This window comes from Nerophis ophidion, linkage group LG20, assembly GCF_033978795.1.
Source record: "Nerophis ophidion isolate RoL-2023_Sa linkage group LG20, RoL_Noph_v1.0, whole genome shotgun sequence".
Lineage (NCBI taxonomy): Eukaryota > Metazoa > Chordata > Actinopteri > Syngnathiformes > Syngnathidae > Nerophis > Nerophis ophidion.
Window position 1 is genome coordinate 37,031,447 of NC_084630.1, and position 20,898 is coordinate 37,052,344.

General features: G+C 40.6%; 1 protein-coding gene across 1 annotated transcript in view; it reads right to left on the bottom strand.

Moving 5' to 3' along the window:
* Positions 1–16,433, bottom strand: part of usp38 (ubiquitin specific peptidase 38) — a 29,999-nt gene extending 13,566 nt beyond the window's left edge. Inside the window, exons 1-6 of the mRNA XM_061881183.1 lie at positions 16,238–16,433; positions 6,500–7,190; positions 4,213–4,348; positions 4,009–4,138; positions 1,920–2,021; positions 1,560–1,718 (exon numbers count right to left, since the gene is read on the bottom strand). Of these exons, the coding sequence (XP_061737167.1) occupies positions 1,560–1,718; positions 1,920–2,021; positions 4,009–4,138; positions 4,213–4,348; positions 6,500–7,181 (1,209 nt within the window). The 5' untranslated portion in view covers positions 7,182–7,190; positions 16,238–16,433. The remainder of the gene's footprint in view (positions 1–1,559; positions 1,719–1,919; positions 2,022–4,008; positions 4,139–4,212; positions 4,349–6,499; positions 7,191–16,237) is intronic.
* Positions 16,434–20,898: the final 4,465 nt, after the last annotated feature.

Here is a 20,898-nt window from a genome sequence, read left to right on the forward strand (position 1 = left end):
TTGATTGATTGATTGATTGAAGGCACGGGGACTAGATGTGGCCCGTCGAAAGCCTGGATATAATATGCATCAATAAAGTACTGTAACTTTTTTTTGCTAAACGTATCTGTGGAGGGAGGCGTGGTCAGCGCTGCCTGCGGAAGCAGAGGTCGTCGTCCCTGTCCAAGGTGCTGAGGACAGCGCGCTGACAGACAGCTGAACAGGTGATTAGATTTCCCAGGTGGTACCAGTCGTCTAATCACCTTTTGTCTTTGACAGCAGGAGGAGAAAGGACTTGGAGAGTTGGAAGGGACTTTTGAGAGACTGAAAAGTCAAATAGGGAAAAACTACTGTCGTGTATTAAAACTTTGTTCAACTCTGGACGCCGGTCTCCTGTGATGTGTGTTATCAGCAAAACCGCCAGGAAGTGACTTCCACAGCATCCTTTCTTTCTTTTTTGGGAGAAAAGAAATATGTACGCCATCTAATCGCAAATTAGTTTAACGTAAATATTGTCTAATTATGCAAAAAATATATTATCAAACATTCAAACCGTTTTTTTATATAGAAATAAATACTAATAATATTGATTTCATTATCCATCAAATTGTGCAATGAAAAAATTGTACTTTTGTTTTTACTGTAATAAACTGTGGTTCCATTTTGGCATTTACCGTGATACACTGAAAAATCTACAGTTGTTGATTTGTGGTAAAAAGACAAAAACTGGCAGCTCAGGTGCCAACATTTTACTGTAAAATTGCTTTATTTTTATTTACTTAGACAAACTTTAATGATCCACAAGGGAAATTGTTCCACACAGTAGCTCAGTTACAAAAGATGGAAAGGACAATGCAGGTATAAAATAGACTTAAAACGATATAAAACCTAACATATATACATAGTATATGATATATACTGATATATTATATGTAATATTTACATAATGTATGTACAGTATATGATATATACTGATAAATTATATTATATGTAATATATCGGTATATATCATATACTGTACATACATTATGTAAATATTAAGAAAGTAAGAAGACAAATGTAAATTTTACAGTAAAATGATGGCTGCCTTTTTTACCATTAAACAGCAGTGCTGTTTTTTCATTTACAGTAATATACACCAGTGGTGCCCAACCACCGGGCCGCAGAAAAATCTGTGATAATTTTTGTTTTTTGTTTTTATTAAATCAACATAAAAAACAAGATACACTTACAATTAGTGCACCAACCCAAAAAAAAACTCCCTTTTTCATGACAAAAAAAAAAAAAATAATAATCTCCCCCCCGCCGCCGGGCCGCTGGACAAATCATCAAGCGTTGACCGGTCCGCAGCTACAAAAAGGTTGGGGACCACTGATATACACCACATTTTGATGTGAAATTATTGCAACCTACCATATTTTTTCCATTTGGTTTTTAAAAAAAAATCTACTAGTGAAATGCATTAAAACATGGTGTAATAATAGTGTTCACCGATAGACGCGGCCCTCTGGGGCCAAACACTCAGTGAAAACAACTTTGAAGTGACAACTGCGTGAATGGCTCATCCACGAGCGCTTTACCTTGATGGCTTCTAAAATATGGTCGTAGAGGTCCGGGAAGCCGGAGTACTGGTACATCATGCAGTGGATGAGCTCCGTGAACTGCAGCAGGAAAGCTTTGCTGCTGGGGAGGCCGTCCGCCTGCAGAGACTGCACCAGATGGACCACATGTGGAATAACCTGGGAATGATGAGGAACAATGCGTGAGAACAGCTAAAAAAAATCCCTCCTGAGTTGTTGTTTTTTCACCCCGACACTAAAACACGTGGGGGAACTTTCACGCGGAGTTGGATGCAAAGCCCAGGCTGCTGGAGCTGCGAGGGAAGAAGCCTTTGGGGTTTCGCAGGTCATTTGAGCCAGAAGGGAAATGAGATTTCTTACCAAATGGAACGCCTCTGGAGAGTGCTGGAAACTCAGCAGCATGTGGGAGAGGACGGCTAGCGCCCCCTGTCGCACTATGGGGTACCACAGGCGATTAAACACCTGGGGAGAAAGCAGTGATTAAACAAACATTTGTCGCCTGTGAAATCCATGTCAACAGCTACAATGAAGGAGGACAAGTGCCCTTTTGTTTTGGCATCGGAGGTAAAAATGAAGGGGCTAAGCGGTATAGAAAATGGATGGATGAGGCTAAACGTTACAGAAAATGGATGGATGAGGCTAACTGGTATCGAAAATGGATGGATGAGGCTAAACGTTACAGAAAATGGATGGATGAGGCTAACTGGTATCGAAAATGGATGGATGAGGCTAAACGTTACAGAAAATGGATGGATGACGCTAACTGGTATCGAAAATGGATGGATGAGACTAAACGGTACAGAAAATAGATGGATGAGGCTAAACGATATAGAAAATGGATGGATGAGGCTAACTGGTATCGAAAATGGATGGATGAGGCTAAACGGTACAGAAAATAGATGGATGAGGCTAAACGATATAGAAAATGGATGGATGACGCTAACTGGTATCGAAAATGGATGGATGAGACTAAACAGTACAGAAAATAGATGGATGAGGCTAAACGTTACAGAAAATAGATGGATGAGGCTAAACGTTACAGAAAATGGATGGATGAGGCTAACTGGTATCGAAAATGGATGGATGAGGCTAAACGTTACAAAAAATAGATGGATGACGCTAACTGGTATCAAAAATGGATGGATGAGACTAAACGGTACAGAAAATGGATGGATGAGGCTAAACGGTATAGAAAATGAATGGATACATGTATGGTTTGGCCCTGCGATGAGGTGGTGACTTGTCCAAGGTGTAAGCCGCCTTCCGCCCGATTGTAGCTGAGATAGAAACCAGCGACCCCCGTGACCCCAAATGGAATAAGCGGTAGAAAATGGATGGATGTATATTGTAGCCCGGAAGAGTTAGGGCTGCATTGGATTCTGGTTATTTGTTCTGTTGTGTTTATGTTGTGTTACGGTGCAGAATTTCTCCCAAAATGTGTTTGTCATTCTTGTTAGGTGTGAGTTCACAGTTTGGCGCATATTTGTAACAGTGTTAAAGTTGTTTATATGGCCACCCTCAGTGTGACCTGTATGGTTGTTGATCAACTATGTCTTGCAGTCTCTCACAGTATCTTGCAGCAGCCAAATACAACATGTCGCTGAGCTGTCACACTGTTTGTGCAGGTTGTAGAGGATGCTAAAGGCAGCGTCTTCACGGTGTCTCCTTAATATTGTGGCTAGAATGAAATTTGTGAGAGTGATTACCCCTGGAGGGGCTCTAAAAATTTTGAGTTTCCCGGAAAAATCGAGGGTATAAAAGTATGACGCTGTAAAGCGCCATTTATATAAAACTCGCAGGCCGCACCAACATTAAATTTTTACCTCAAGGTGCTGGCCGCAAAATAACGTCCCGCAGGCCGCGTTTTGAGACCCCTGATTTAAAGGCTAGAGTATACAAATGAGTTTTAAGATGGGACTTAAATGCTTCTACTGCTTCTATTAGCATGCATCAAGTACTAAAATATGTGACTGAAGTATATACCTGCAAAATATTGGCAACCAATGTTTTATGGGCCGTTAAAAAGATGCTATGGGCCGCAATTAGCCCCAGGGCTACACTTTGGACACACCCTGATGTTAAGTTAAATTTAAAGGACCAATGGTTGTCACACACACAAACTACATGTGGTGAAATGTGTCCTCTGCATTGGACCCATCCCCTATTTCTACCCCTGGGAGGTGAGGGGAGCAGTGGGCAGCAGCGGTGGCCACGCCCCGGGAATCATTTTGGTGATTTAACCCCCAATTCCGAGCCTTGATGCTTAGTGCCAAGCAGGGAGGTAACGGGTCCCATTTTTATAGTCTTTGGTATGACTCGGCCGGGGTTTGAACTCTCGACCTACCTATCTCAGGCCGGACACTCTGACCACAAGGCCACTGAGTAGGCTAAGAAATAAAAGTTAAATAAAGTAATAATAAATGAAAAAAATGAAGCTTCCGGTACTAACCAGTTCAATTTTGAGCAGCGTGACATCAATGAGGATGGTGAACTTCTGTACGGCGGCCAGCCCTTTGAGCAGCGCGATGACCCAGGTGTCCACGTGATGGGCCAGAGGCCAGGAAAGCCAGTCGATCATCCTAAAAAAGACCAGGCGGCTTTAAATCGAGAAACGGAACCTCCTTCGCCGTACATGAATGCCCACGGTCCGTACCTGCATAGTGCTTTTGTCATGTTTGCATCTTTTACGTTTTGGTCCGTAGTCAGGCTCTTAATGAGGACTGTGATCATCTGGACCGGGATGTGCTGCACCAGGCTGGCCAAGGCGATGGACGGTTCAAAGGACGGGTCTAAAAAGGTGGCAGACGTGAGACTTCAGCGCCAGTCTTCTTGCAGAAAGTATTATTTTTTATATATTTTTTGTTGTTGTTGTGTTTTACTTTTGTATGTTTGCATCAGCTCCGTGCTTTTAACCTCTCATAGCCCAAGCTGTTTGTTTACATGCTTTTTTTTATTTCTCTTTGCTATAAGGGCTTATTGGAGCCTGATATGATGTACTTAGTCCATAAGTACACAAATGTGTACTTCATGTTTAGTGACATGCCAATTCTTATTTTTACACTTTTCTTTTCCAAAATTCTATTGTATGTTATACTCTTCTGACACCACCAGATGGCAGTATAAGTGTCCACATCAGCGGCCATAAGACCCCAATTCAGTAGTGTGCATAATTTTGGAAATAAGAGCTAAAAGGTGCTGTCCACGCATGTGGCCACTAAGCCTTTAGATTAATGCAGTGGTGTCCAAACTTTTTCCAGCGAGGGCCAACATGAATAAAAATGAAAGGATGCGGGGGTCACTTTAATATGTGTTATACATTAAAAAAACTCAAACAAATACAACATAGGTGAATCCATAATTAAACTATCTGAACACAACATCCATATCTTAGTTTTAAATAATAGCTGGGGACGGTGTGGCGAAGTTGGGAGAGTGGCTGTGCCAGCAATCTGAGGGTTACTGGTTCAATCTCCACCTTCGACCATCCTTGTCACGTCCGTTGTGTCCTTGAGCAAGACACTTCATCCTTGCTCCTGATGGGTCCTGGTTAGCACCTCGCATGGCAGCTCCCGCCATCAGTGTGAATGTGTGTGAATTGGTGAATGTGGAAATACTGTCAAAGCGCTTTGGGTTCCTTAAAAAGGGGTAGAAAAGCGCTATACAAGTACAACCATTTACCATTTCTCACCATTTTAGTTTTGCGTTATTGGAAACAAGCATATTGTACGTAATTTTGCCCTAAATTAGGTGTCAGAATAATTGTATCTAAGTTATCACAAAACTTTGTGTTTCAATGAGTTCCTGGCGAGCAGACAAAAGCTGTCTTTGATGTTGCCAATCAAAAGGCTTGTAAGCGACATGAAGGTGTTGGTTTCTTTGATCCATTGTTATCCACGGGAAGATTTTGTTTTGACCCGAGATCTACAAAGCGGAGGAAGCAGGAGCTGACTCCCTTCAGGCACCTTATACTATTACTATACTATTATTATTGTACTATTATACATATACTATTTGATATGCAACTCATTTATATGTGACACTTATTGACTTCATGCACAAAAGAGCACTTTGTTTTGAACTATTGTAGTGGCGTTCTGTACAAAAAGTGCACTTTAGTATTGTTTTGATATGTCATTTTAGTGACATCATGCACAAAGGTGCACGAATAGCTTGTTTTAAAAATGTCTGACAATCTTGCACTTTCTGTTTGGAAATGACATGAATCTTTGTGCCACTGCTTAATAACTGTTTAATAAATACACTTTTGCTCAATTGACTAAGTTGTGATTTTACTCTCTGCATGAGAGTTTAAAAGTAGCATACATGAATGCAGTATGAAGAAGAATGTTTGAATGTAGACACATAGAATCATCATACTGCTGGGATTATATGCATCAAGTGTTCATTGAAGGCTAAGGCAAAATAGACACATATATGGTGTATCGCGATATGGACTAAAAATATAGAGATATTAAAAAAAGGCCATATCGCCCAGCCGTATGTACAGTCATTTGGTTTTCAACGGTGGTTGTTTTTGAAGGGCTTATAACTAAAGTTGGTCTGGTATGTTATGCATACGCTTCATGGTCACATAACTTGGTGCTTGACACAATTTAACTGTTAGCATGGCCACATGATCATTTTGGTTCAGCTTGTGCATTTCACACACAATTTTCCTCAAAATTGCATATTCTATTTTGGTGTCATGTTCCTATTGTGTCCTGAGAAGATGTCGTGGGCCAATAAACAACAAGCTGGGACCGCAAATGGCCCCTGGGCAGCACTTTGGACACCCCTGTTTTTAATGTATTTCATGTCCTTAGTGTTCTTTCATGTTCTCATTTTGTTTCAATGTGTTGTTCTTATTTTTGTGGACGTTTTGGACCACATAATTTCCACATTGCGGGATGAATCAAGTCTATCCTTCCCTAAAGTCTTACCTGTGGAAGAGATGATGGCAAAGACCTCCTGCAAGGAAGGCAGCAGCGTGGCCGGCTCGGCCTTCCAGATGTTCTGCAGCAGCGTGCTCACCTTGGTCACCTGACCCACGTACTCCTCGAGCTCCTGCTCTTGACTGACCATGCAGTGGAAGTAGCTGATGGTCCTCACCAGCTGCTGGCAGAAGAAAACGCCGGCCTTGTCCCTGGGCACGCATTGCACAAAGTCGGAGAGCATGGTGCTGAGGCGGGCGCAGAGGGCCGGGTTGGGCCGCTCGCACACCAGCCTTAAAACCTCCACCTGGATCACGCTGAAGAGCTCCAGCACGGCGGGGCAGCTGATGAGCAGCCGCAGGCCGCAGTGGACGAGGTCCACCAGGGCCGGGTCTTTGCGCTCCACCTGCTCGTAGCCGCCGTGGAGCAGACCGAGCACAAAGTCTTTGCTGAAGAAGCTCTCAAACTCAGAGCGGTGATAGCGGGCGTACGCTTCCAGGACCTGGAAGCCCACCTGCTTCTGGAAGGCATCTTCGCCCAGCAGGATGAGGCGGGTGGTGACGGTAAACAAAGCACGACACTCCTCCGCCGCCACGTCCTTCTCTGCTGCTTCCACCACCTTCTTCACGATGGCCTTCTTCACTGGAACCGTGTGACTCGAGCTGATGAGGCCCTCCAAAATCTTGTCCATTATGGCGGTCTGCAGGGATGAGGACAGTGACTTTACAAAATGCACTGAAAGGACAAGTCTTGATTGAGAGAAATAAACACACAATGTGCACGATTTCCGAAACCCCTTTATTTGCCCAATTTTCCATTTAAGAACTTTTAGATCGAGCCAAATATGTCTCTGTGTGCGATTGTGGGCAAAAAGCAGGGTGCAGCATTTTTGGGGAGGCGGTCCATGTCACTTGCTGCCCAGTACACTACTCATCACTTCTCAGCGCTTTAGCCCCTGTGCCTTTTCTGTGTTTTTTTGCCTTTTGACATGTTTTTATAAAACCAGACCAGCGTGGAATGAAGAAGAGAGTTTTAAAAAAAAGACTAATCGCGAGGAGTACATTAACAGCGCTCATAAGTATGGAAGCCACAGAAAGTTTCAATTGTATTGAGACCGAATAAGTCCAGAAAAATATGCCAAAGCAGACTTATTCCACGGGGGAAGAGAAAAGCTACTGCTCGTTCAGCAGCACCTCTTTCAAGAGCACAAAGTAAACACACCTCCCCTTTCTCTGCTCCTTTCTCGTCAGCTCCTCTTTTTACGATGTTAATGGCAGCGGATCTCATTTTTTTGAAATGGTTATTATTGTATCAATATCAGGACTTCCCCATAATGTAATTGAATTTGTTCCAATACCACCACATCTTGATATTACGTTTTGTTTTACTTGAAAACAAGTTAAAGTAATACAATAGTAAAGTAGCCCCCAGAAATATCACAAAGTCTGACGCTATTTTTAACTTTCATTTCTAATCTTTAAACAAACAGCACCATTTCAAAAGGTTTTTAAAGTAATACAATGTATTGTAGCCCTTAGAAAATATCACAAAGTCAGACGCCATTTTTAACCTTTATTTCCAATCTTTAAACATACAGCACCATTCCAACAGGTTTTACCTCCCAGATATATCACAAAGTATCACGCTATTTTTAACCTTCATTTTCAATCTTTAAACAAACAGCACCATTCCAAAAGGTTTTTAAAGTAATACAATGTATTGTAGCCCTTAGAAAATATCACAAAGTCAGACGCCATTTTTAACCTTTATTTCCAATCTTTAAACAAACAGCACCATTCCAACAGGTTTTACCTCCCGCGTGTTGATGAGTCAGTGCTTTACCTGACACACAACAACACTTCCTCATTCTCTGCCAATCACCTTTCAGGCAAGGACGGTGTGTTTGGAAACTTGGGAAAAACTGACATCAAATCCAAACCACAACAATATAAAACATTAACACCAGCTGGTCGTTACAGTATGTATGTGTGTGTGTGTATATATATATATATATATATATATATATATATATATATATATATATATATATATATATATGCATATATATATACATATATATATATATATTATATATCATAATGTTACGGAAATAAAGTCAATGTTACTAAATTTAAGTTGTAATGTTACAAGATTTAAGTCGTACTGTTACAAGAATAAAGTTGTAATGTAACTAAAATGTAGACGTAAAGTTAAAAGAATTAAGTTCTAATGTAGCGAGAATTAGGTCAAAATCTTACAAAAATAAAGTCATAAAAGTATGAAAATAAAGTCGTAAATGTTTTGAAATGTGTTTGTAATATTAGGTCGTACATGAACCTAAGGAGCTAAAATAAGGAGTAACGTAGGGGAATGGAATAGAATGTATTGGCAATGTAATCACATGAAGTTGAAGTGTTCAGATGATGGGAAAAAATAAGTTTGTGTGTGTGAGTCAATTTAAAGCATTAAAACAAAAGATAAAACCATGATGGTATTTTATTTGTGATATGTGATCGCGTTGACACTATCAATGTTGGAATGAGGGGCGACATTATTTTGACAGCCTTCAATCGACTGCAAAAACATCACACTAGCTATTTCAATTGAAATTGTGTTATTTAAAACAAAATCTCATCTTTCTTTTCCACCTTTTTCTCCACTACAGGAGCCCATCTGTTTTAATGTTACTAGAATGAAGTCGTAATATTACAAGAATGAAGTCACAATGTTACTAAAATGAAGTCGCAATGTTACAAGAAAAAAAAGGCGTAATGTAAACATTTTTATATCGTAATTTTACAAGATTGAAGTTTTAATGTAACGAGAATTAAGTCAGTGTTACGAAAACAAAGTCATAAAAGGTACGGAAATAATACTAATAACGTTGCGAAATTGAAATCGTTATGTTGCAAGAATAAAGTCTTGATGTTATAAGAATAAAGTTGTAAATTTCCTAGAATGAAGTCGTAATGTTACAAGAATGACGTCGTAATGTTACTAGAATGTAGTTGTAACCTTACAAGAATGAAGCAGTAATTTAAATAAAATGAAGTCGCAATGTAACAAGAAAAAAAAAGGCGTGATTTAAACAATTTTATACGGTAATGCTACAAGATTTAAGTTTTAATGTAACGAGAATTAAATCAATAAAGTCATAAAAAAGTTTGAAAATAATACTAATGTTACGAATTTGAAATCGTAACGTTACAAGAATTAAGTCTTGATGTTGCAAGAATTAAGTTGTAAATTTACTAGAAAGAAGTCGTAATGTAACAAGAATGACGTCGTAATGTTGCAAGAATGACGTCGTAATGAGACAAGAATGAAGTCGAAATGTTACAAGAATGACGTCGTAATGTTACAAGAATTCAGTCGAAATGTTACTAAAATTAAGTTTTGATGTGACAAGAAAAAAGTCACATTGTAACGAAAATGAAGTCGTAATATTACAAGAATGACGTCGTAATGAGACAAGAATGAAGTCGAAATGTTACAAGAATGACGTCGTAATTAGACAAGAATGAAGTCGAAATGTTACAAGAATGACGTCGTAATGTTACAAGAATTAAGTCGAAATGTTACTAAAATTAAGTTTTGATGTGGCAAGAAAAAAGTCACATTGTAACGAAAATGAAGTTGTAATGTTACAAGAGTGGAGTCGTTACATAACGGCAATTGAGTTATAATGTTACAGAAATAAAGTCAATGTGAAGTTGTAACGCGACGACAATTGAGTTATAATGTTACGGAAATAAAGTCAAAATGTCACTAAATTTAAGTTGTAATGTTACAAGATTTAGGTCGTACTGTTACAAGAATAAAGTCGTAACGTTACAAGAATAAAGTCGTACTGTTACACGAATAACGTAATGTTACAAAATTTAAGTCGTACTGTTATAAGAATAACGTAATGTTACAAAATTTAAGTCGTACTGTTACAAGAATAAAGTTCTGACGTAATTAAAATGTAGTCGTAAATTTACAAGAATAAAGTTGTAATGTAGCGAGTATTAAGTCAAAATCTTACAAGAATAAAGTTGTAAATGTATGACAATAAAGTTGTAAATGTTGTAAAGTGTGTTTGTAATATTAGGTCATACATGAACTTAATGAGCTAAAATAAGGAGTAACGTAGGGGAATGGAATAAAATGTATTGGCAATGCAATCATATGATGGAAAAAAATATGTATGTGTGCGAATGAATATAAAACATTAAAGGCCTACTGAAATGAGATGTTCTTATTTAAACGGGGATAGCAGGTCCATTCTCTGTGTCATACTTGATCATTTCCCCATATTGCCATATTTTTGCTGAAAGGATTTAGTAGAGAACATCCACGATAAAGTTTGCAACTTTTGGTCGCTAATAAAAAAGCCTTGCCTGTACCGGAAGTAGCAGACGATGTGCGCGTGACGTCACGGGTTGTGGAGCTCCTCACATCTGAACATTGTTTACAATCATGGCCACCAGCAGCGAGAGCGATTCGGACCGAGAAAGCGACGATTTCCCCATTAATTTGAGCGAGGATGAAAGATTCGTGGGTGGGGAAAGTGAGTGAAGGACTAAAAAAAAAAAAAAAAAAAATTTAAACTAGACGGCAGAGCGGTTCAAATGTTATTGGACAAATTTACTAGGATAATTCTGGAAAATCCCTTATCTACTTATTGTGTTACTAGTGTTTTAGTGAGATTATATGGTCGTACCTGTACAACCTGAAAGTCGGAGGGGTGTGGCCATGGGTGTGGTGACCGCCAGTGTCTCAGAGGGGAGCCACGTTTCTCGACGAGGTGAAGGCAGCCGGTGGGGCCAGGCGGAGATTTATTTATTTTTTCCCTCCTCCACGGTGGATGCATCCGACGGTCGGGGGCGGCCGGTGGGTGTAGGCAAGAGAGTCCGCAGCTGCCTCTTTGACAGGTGCAGGAGGAATGACGCAAGCTCTCCGCTCATGTCTACGGTAAGAGCCGACTTATTACCACCATTTTCTCACCGAAACCTGCCGGTTGACATACGGTAGGGAACCATGTTTGCTTGACCGCTCTGTTCCATAGTAAAGCTTCACTGTCATCTTTCGGGAATGTAAACAAGGAAACACCGGCTGTTTGTGTTGCTAAAGGCAGCCGCAATACACCGCTTCCCACCTACATCTTTCTTCTTTGACGTCTCCATTATCAATTGAACAAATTGCAAAAGATTCAGCAACACAGATGTCCATAATACTGTGGAATTATGCGATGAAAAGAGACGACATACAGCTGTGAACGGTGCTGGACCAAAATGTCCTCTACAATGCGTGACGTCTCGCGCACGGGTCATCATACCGCGACGTTTTAGCATGATACTTACGCGCGAAATTTAAAATTGCAATTCAGTAAACTAAAGCGGCCGTATTGGCATGTGTTGCAATGTTAATATTTCATCATTGATAAATAAACTATCAGACTGCGTGGTCGGTAGTAGTGGCTTTCAGTAGGCCTTTAAAAGAAAAGATAAACTCATTGATGGTATTTTATTTGTGATATTTGATCGCGTTGACACTAATTATGTTGGAATGAGTCCAACCCTGACTGGAAATGTGTCCGACTTCCCTGCTTAGGCTGCTGCCCCCGCGGCCCAACCTCGGATAAGCGGATGGATGGATGGATGGATGTTGGAATAAGGGGCGACATTATTTTGACAGCATTCAACAGACTGCAAAATACATCATCCTAGCCATTTCTATTGAAGTTGTGTTATTTTTAAACAAAATCTCATCTTTCTTTTTCCACCTTTTCCTCCACTACAGGAGCCCATCTGTCCCGAGCACCAGCGCCTTGACCGCCGCGGTAATGTTGACAAGAGCATGGAAACAACAAGACGACAGACCGCCGTCACGTCTTCCAGCCGCGCCGCTTTCATGGCTTTGAAATAACGGCTTGGACATGTTTGTCCGCCGGCACACCGCAAACAAAGCAACTTGAAGGGCCTGACGTTAGCCTCCGCGGCGTCTCTCTTAGCCACTGAGATCGATTCAGATGTTATTAGACACATTTACTAGGATAATTATGGAAAATCCCTTATCTGCCTATTGTGTTACTAGTGTTTTAGTGGGATTATATACTACCTGAAAGTCGGAAGGGTGTGGCCACGGGTGTGGTGACCGCCAGTGTCTCCGGTGGGAGGAGGTAATAGTCTGCAGCCGCAGGAGGACGCAGGCTCCGCTCATAACTACGGTAAGAGCCGACTTATTACCACAATTTTCTCACCGAAACCTGCCGGTTGACATGTTGACCATGTTCGCTGGACCGCGCTGTTCCATAGTAAAGCTTCACCGTCATCTTTCGGGAATGTAAACAAGGAAACACCGGCTGTTTGTGTTGCTAAAGGCGGCCGCAATACACCGCTTCCCACCTACATCTTTCTTCTTTGACATCTCCATTATCAATTGAAGAAATGGCAAAAGATTCAGCAACACAGATGTCCATAATACTGTGGAATTATGCGATGGAAAGAGACGACTTATAGCTGTGGAACGATGCTGGAACAAAATGTCCTCTACAATGCGTGACGTTACGCGCATGCGTCATCATACCGCGACGTTTTAGCATGATACTTACGCGCGAAATTTAAAATTGCAATTCAGTAAACTAAACCGGCCGTATCGGCATGTGTTGCAATGTTAATATTTCATCATTGATAAATAAACCATCAGACTGAGTGGTCGGTAGTAGTGGCTTTCAGTAGGCCTTTAAAAGAAAAGATAAACTCATTGATGGTATTTTATTTGTGATATTTGATCGCGTTGACACTAATCATGTCGGAATGAGTCCAACCCTGACTGGAAATGTGTCCGACTTCCCTGCTTAGGCTGCTGCCCCCGCGGCCCAACCTCGGATAAGCGGATGGATGGATGGATGTTGGAATAAGGGGCGACATTATTTTGACAGCAATCAACAGACTGCAAAATACATCATCCTAGCCATTTCTATTGAAGTTGTGTTATTTTAAACAAAATCTCATCTTTCTTTTTCCACCTTTTCCTCCACTACAGGAGCCCATCTGTCCCGAGCACCAGCGCCTTGACCGCCGCGGTAATGTTGACAAGAGCATGGACACAACAAGACGACAGACCGCCGTCACGTCTTCCAGCCGCGCCGCTTTCATGGCTTTGAAATAACGGCTTGGACATGTTTGTCCGCCGTCACACCGCAAACAAAGCAACTTGAAGGGCCTGACGTTAGCCTCCGCGGCGTCTCTCTTAGCCACTGAGATCGATTCAGATGTTATTAGACACATTTACTAGGATAATTATGGAAAATCCCTTATCTGCCTATTGTGTTACTAGTGTTTTAGTGGGATTATATACTACCTGAAAGTCGGAAGGGTGTGGCCACGGGTGTGGTGACCGCCAGTGTCACCGGTGGGAGGAGGTAATAGTCTGCAGCCGCAGGAGGACGCAGGCTCCGCTCATAACTACGGTAAGAGCCGACTTATTACCACAATTTTCTCACCGACACCTGCCGGTTGACATGTTGACCATGTTCGCTTGACCGCTCTGTTCCATAGTAAAGCTTCACCGTCATCTTTCGGGAATGTAAACAAGGAAACACCGGCTGTTTGTGTTGCTAAAGGCGGCCGCAATACACCGCTTCCCACCTACATCTTTCTTCTTTGACGTCTCCATTATCAATTGAAGAAATGGCAAAAGATTCAGCAACACAGATGTCCATAATACTGTGGAATTATGCGATGGAAAGAGACGACTTATAGCTGTGAACGGTGCTGGAACAAAATGTCCTCTACAATGCGTGACGTTACGCGCATGCGTCATCATACCGCGACGTTTTAGCATGATACTTACGCGCGAAATTTAAAATTGCAATTCAGTAAACTAAACCGGCCGTATCGGCATGTGTTGCAATGTTAATATTTCATCATTGATAAATAAACCATCAGACTGAGTGGTCGGTAGTAGTGGCTTTCAGTAGGCCTTTAAAAGAAAAGATAAACTCATTAATGGCATTTTATTCGTGATATGTGATCGCGTTGATACTATTCATGTTGGAATGAGCCCAACCCTGACTGGAAACGTGTCCGACTTCCCTGCTTAGGCTGCTGCCCCCGCGGCCCGACCTCGGATAAGCGGAAGAAGATAGATGGATGGATGTTGGAATGAGGGGCGACATTATTTGGACAAAAACATCATTCTGGCCTTTTCTATTAAAGTTGTGTTATTTTTAAACAAAATCTCATCTTTCTTTTTCCACCTTTTCCTCCACTACAGGAGCCCATCTGTCCCGAGCACCAGCGCCTCGACCGCCGCGGTAATGTTGAGAAGAGCATGGAAACAACAAGACGACTGACCGCCGTCACGTTTTCCAGCCGCGCCGCTTTCATGGCTTTGAAATAACGGCTTGGACATGTTTGTCCGCCGTCACACCGCAAACAAAGCAACTTGAAGGGCCTGACGTTAGCCTCCGCGGCGTCTCTCTTAGCCACTGAGATCGATTCAGATGTTATTAGACACATTTACTAGGATAATTATGGAAAATCCCTTATCTGCCTATTGTGTTACTAGTGTTTTAGTGGGATTATATACTACCTGAAAGTCGGAAGGGTGTGGCCACGGGTGTGGTGACCGCCAGTGTCTCCGGTGGGAGGAGGTAATAGTCTGCAGCCGCAGGAGGACGCAGGCTCCGCTCATAACTACGGTAAGAGCCGACTTATTACCACAATTTTCTCACCGAAACCTGCCGGTTGACATGTTGACCATGTTCGCTTGACCGCTCTGTTCCATAGTAAAGCTTCACCGTCATCTTTCGGGAATGTAAACAAGGAAACACCGGCTGTTTGTGTTGCTAAAGGCGGCCGCAATACACCGCTTCCCACCTACATCTTTCTTCTTTGACGTCTCCATTATCAATTGAAGAAATGGCAAAAGATTCAGCAACACAGATGTCCATAATACTGTGGAATTATGCGATGGAAAGAGACGACTTATAGCTGTGAACGGTGCTGGAACAAAATGTCCTCTAAAATGCGTGACGTTACGCGCATGCGTCATCATACCGCGACGTTTTAGCATGATACTTACGCGCGAAATTTAAAATTGCAATTCAGTAAACTAAACCGGCCGTATCGGCATGTGTTGCAATGTTAATATTTCATCATTGATAAATAAACCATCAGACTGAGTGGTCGGTAGTAGTGGCTTTCAGTAGGCCTTTAAAAGAAAAGATAAACTCATTAATGGTATTTTATTCGTGATATGTGATCGCGTTGATACTATTCATGTTGGAATGAGCCCAACCCTGACTGGAAACGTGTCCGACTTCCCTGCTTAGGCTGCTGCCCCCGCGGCCCGACCTCGGATAAGCGGAAGAAGATGGATGTATGGATGTTGGAATGAGGGGCGACATTATTTGGACAAAAACAATCATTCTGGCCTTTTCTATTAAAGTTGTGTTATTTTTAAACAAAATCTCATCTTTCTTTTTCCACCTTTTCCTCCACTACAGGAGCCCATCTGTCCCGAGCACCAGCGCCTCGACCGCCGCGGTAATGTTGAGAAGAGCATGGACACAACAAGACGACTGACTTGCATGGCTGTGAAATAACAGCGTGGACATGTTAGTCCGCCGTCACGCCGCCAACAAAGCAACTTGAAGGGCCTGACGTCATTCTGTGCGGCGTCTCTCTTAGCCGCTGACTTAGCATAAACGTCGACACGTCCTGACGGGGACAAAGACGCTGTCGAGTGTGTCCTCACCCAAATGGAGCATGTCAGTGTCGTCCAACTCCGACGTCCCACGCGTCCCGGCGGCGTGTAGAGAAGTAAAAGGAGGTAAAAGGAGGGAAAAAAAGGTGGATTGTGCTTCACTCGGTCAACCGGAATCAGCTGATCAACATGAGGCTGACGTCATTTCTGCGCCCGGAGAAGCAGAAAGGACCCCGAGGTAGCCCCAACTTTGGTGGCCTTACAATTGCCTGTCTAATAACTGTTGGTAAAGTAAACTACGCTGTCGACCTTAATCTTTACATACGGTATGTATTCCATTTGTCATGACGTCATTGATGTTGTCACGTGAAGACGTCTGCAACTAGTTACATCCGTTTTTAAAACAATCGAATATATTGTAGTAACATTTTATATATTATAATATCACTTCACAAACTATAGACCCGTCTCTTTACTTCCACAATTCTCTAAAATATTAGAAAAACTATTCAATAACAGGTTAGATGCATTTATAGAAAAACATAATTTACTCCCTGACTGTCAATATGGGTTTAGATCAAACAGATCTACATCAATGGCAATCATTGAAACAATAGAGGAAATCACAAATGCCATAGACAAGAAACAATATGCAATGGGAATATTTCCATCCATCCATCCATCCATTTCCTACCGCTTATTCCCTTTTTGGGGTCGCGGGGGGCGCTGGCGCCTATCTCAGCTACAATCGAGCGGAAGGCGGGGTACACCCTGGACAAGTCGTCACCTCATCGCAGGGCCAACACAGATAGACAGACAACATTCACACACTAGGGCCAATTTAGTGTTGCCAATCAACCTATCCCCAGGTGCATGACATGGGAATATTTATTGATCTAAAAAAAGCATTTGACACAATTAACCATGATATATTAATCAACAAAATGGAAAAGTATGGAATCAGGGGACTTGTGCTAGACTGGCTTAAAAGTTACTTAAATAAGAGACAACAGTTTGTGAAGTTGGGGAGTTGCTGTTCATCGTGTTTGGACATTGCTTGTGGTGTCCCCCAGGGGTCAGTGTTGGGGCCAAAATTGTTCATCCTGTATATCAATGATATCTGTAAAGTGTCTACATCATTGAAATTAGTGTTGTTTGCTGATGACACTAATATTTTTTGTTCAGGGGATGATTTAAATCAATTACAGGAAGTCATTATGGAAGAAATGAGTAAACTAAAAGCTTGGTTTGACTATAATAAATTGTCATTAAACCTGACTAAGACTAAGTTAATGCTGTTTGGAAAGAGGACACGTGAAACAAGGGTACAGATACAAATAGATGGGGTGGATATTGAAAGGGTTTTTGAAATAAAATTCCTTGGAGTTACAATTGACTATCAAATTAACTGGAAACCACATATAAAACATGTACAGTCTAAGCTGTCAAGAAGCATCTCAGTAATAAATAAAGCAAAGCAGGTTCTAGATCACAAATCACTCCACATCCTCTACTGTTCATTAGTTTTACCATATTTAACCTACTGTGTGGAAGTCTGGGGGAATAATTATAAAAGCTCATTAAACTCAATAACTATACTTCAGAAAAGAGCTGTACGCATCATCAACAAGGTTGGATATCTGGACCATACTCATTCACTATTCTTACAGTCAAAATTATTGAAATTTAATGATTTTATTTTGTATCAAACTGCACAAATAATGTATAAAGCCAAAATAAATAAACTCCCAGGAAGCATTCAAAAATTGTTCAGCACACGAGAGGGGGATTATAACTTAAGGGGAAATTTTAATTTCAAAATGCTTAGTTGTAGAACGACCATCAAAAGTTTTTGTATTTCAATCTGTGGAGTGAAACTATGGAATGGTTTGAATGTGGAGTTAAAGCAATGTTCAAACATAAACCAGTTTAAAAAGAAGTTTAGGTACATGGTATTCCAGAGGTACAGACATGAAGAAGGGCTTTGATATTGGGTTTCTTGTGTTACAAAAGAGTTAGGGGGTGCCCATTGAGGCACTGGTACTGCTGTTTTCTGCTGTTTTTTTTTGTTGTTTTTTTCATGATACTATTTCCATGAGCACTTGTGGTAATGGTGTGGCTATGTATGTGTGTAGTGTGCATATGTATGTATATATTTATTATTTATTTATATACAAGTTCATTAAGTTTGTACATAGAGTAAACAAGGAAGTTCGAGCTCAGAGTAATTTATGATTTAAAGAAAAGGGGTGGGATTAAATGAGTGTATACTTCTTCTCACTCCTTTTCAAATATGTAAAAAAAAAAAAAGTCAAATGCTCATTTGTTTTTTTTTATCCTCCATTGTTTTCATTTTGTTATAATAGCCGTTAAGGCTATAGCACTGTATTGGATCATGCTTGCTCTTGTTTTTTTTTTTTTTTTTTTTGCATATTTGAAATAAAAATATATCAATCAATCAATCAATAATATTCATATTGACAGTGGAGTAAAAAGATATAAAATGTATATATCAATACTACTACTACTAATAATACTGATAATACTAATAATACAAATAGTAATATAATAATAATAATATAATAATAATAGTAATAATAATAGCAATATAAATGTATATATATTTATTTATTTATGTTGTTGTTGTTATTTTAATTGACCAAAAAACATATAGTATTAATCCCCACAAAATTTAAGCCACTTTCAACATTAATGAAATAAAACAAAAGCAAATACAGATAGAGTATTAAATATTAATAAATAATAACGGCATGTATTTACGGTATGTAATCGATTTGTCTTGACATTGTATGTTTGTTGTTTAATTAAAAATAATGTATATATGTATGTATTTATTGTATATTTGTAAAAATATTTATCAATATTTATATTTTTATTATTTATTATAATATATATTTATATGTATGCATTTTTATTATTTTTTGTATTATTTATTAATATTTAATACTACTTTCTTATGTTTTTCTTTCCTTGATGTTGAAAGTGCCTTGAATTTTGTGTAAATTATAAATTTATGTTTGTTGTTGAATAAAAAAAGATAAAAATGTGTGTGTATATATATGTATATATATATATATATATATATATATATATATATATTTATATGTATATATATGTATGTATATATATATATATATATGTATATATGTATGTATATATGTATATACATATATATGTATGTATATATATAAATATATATGTATGTATATATATAAAATAATAAAAATAAATATAAAATAAATATATATATACATATATTGTTTTAAATTGTATTTTATTTTTTAACTAAACAACAAACATACATTTATAATTCACACAAAATTCTAATTATATAAAAAAATAAAAAATAAAAAATAAATATATATATATATATATATATATATATATATATATATATATATATATATATATAATATTTGTATTTTATTTTTATATTTGTATTGAACAACATCCATCCATCCATCATCTTTCGCTTATCCAAGGTCGGGTCGCGGGGGCAACAGCCTAAGCAGGGAAACCCAGACTTCCCTCTCCCCAGCCACTTCGTCTAGCTCTTCCTGGGGGATCCCGAGGCGTTCCCAGGCCAGCCGGGAGACATAGTCTTCCCAACGTGTCCTGGGTCTTCCCCGTGGCCTCCTACCGGTTGGACGTGCCCTAAACACCTCCCTAGGGAGGCATTCGGGTGGCATCCTGACCAGATGCCCGAACCACCTCATCTGGCTCCTCTCCATGTGGAGGAGCAGCGGCTTTACTTTGAGTTCCTCCCGGATGGCAGAGTTTCTCACCCTATCTCTAAGGGAGAGACCCGCCACACGGCGGAGGAAACTCATTCCGGCCGCTTGTACCCGTGATCTTATCCTTTCGGTCATGACCCAAAGCTCATGACCATAGGTGAGGATGGGAACGTAGATCGACCGGTAAATTGAGAGCTTTGCCTTCCGGCTCAGCTCCTTCTTCACCACAATGGATCGGTACAACGTCCGCATTACTGAAGACGCCGCACCGATCCGCCTGTCGATCTCACGATCCACTCTTCCCCCACTCGTGAACAAGACTCCTAGGTACTTGAACTCCTCCACTTGGGGCTGGGTCTCCTCCCCAGCCCGGAGATGGCACTCCACCCTTTTCCGGGCGAGAACCATGGACTCGGACTTGGAGGTGCTGATTCTCATTCCGGTCGCTTCACACTCGGCTGCGAACCGATACAGCGAGAGCTGAAGATCCCGGCCAGATGAAGCCATCAGGACCACATCATCTGCAAAAAGCAGAGACCTAATCCTGCGGTTACCAAACCGGAACCCCTCAACGCCTTGACTGTGCCTAGAAATCCTGTCCATAAAAGTTATGAACAGAATGGGTGACAAAGGACAGCCTTGGCGGAGTCCAACCCTCACTGGAAATGTGTTCGACTTACTGCCGGCAATGCGGACCAAGCTCTGACACTGATCATACAGGGAGCGGACCGCCACAATAAGACAGTCCGATACCCCATACTCTCTGAGCACTCCCCACAGGACTTCCCGAGGGACACGGTCGAATGCCTTCTCCAAGTCCACAAAGCACATGTAGACTGGTTGGGCAAACTCCCATGCACACTCAAGCACCCTGCCGAGAGTATAGAGCTGGTCCACAGTTCCACGACCAGGACGAAAACCACACTGTTCCTCCTGAATCCGAGGTTCGACTATCCG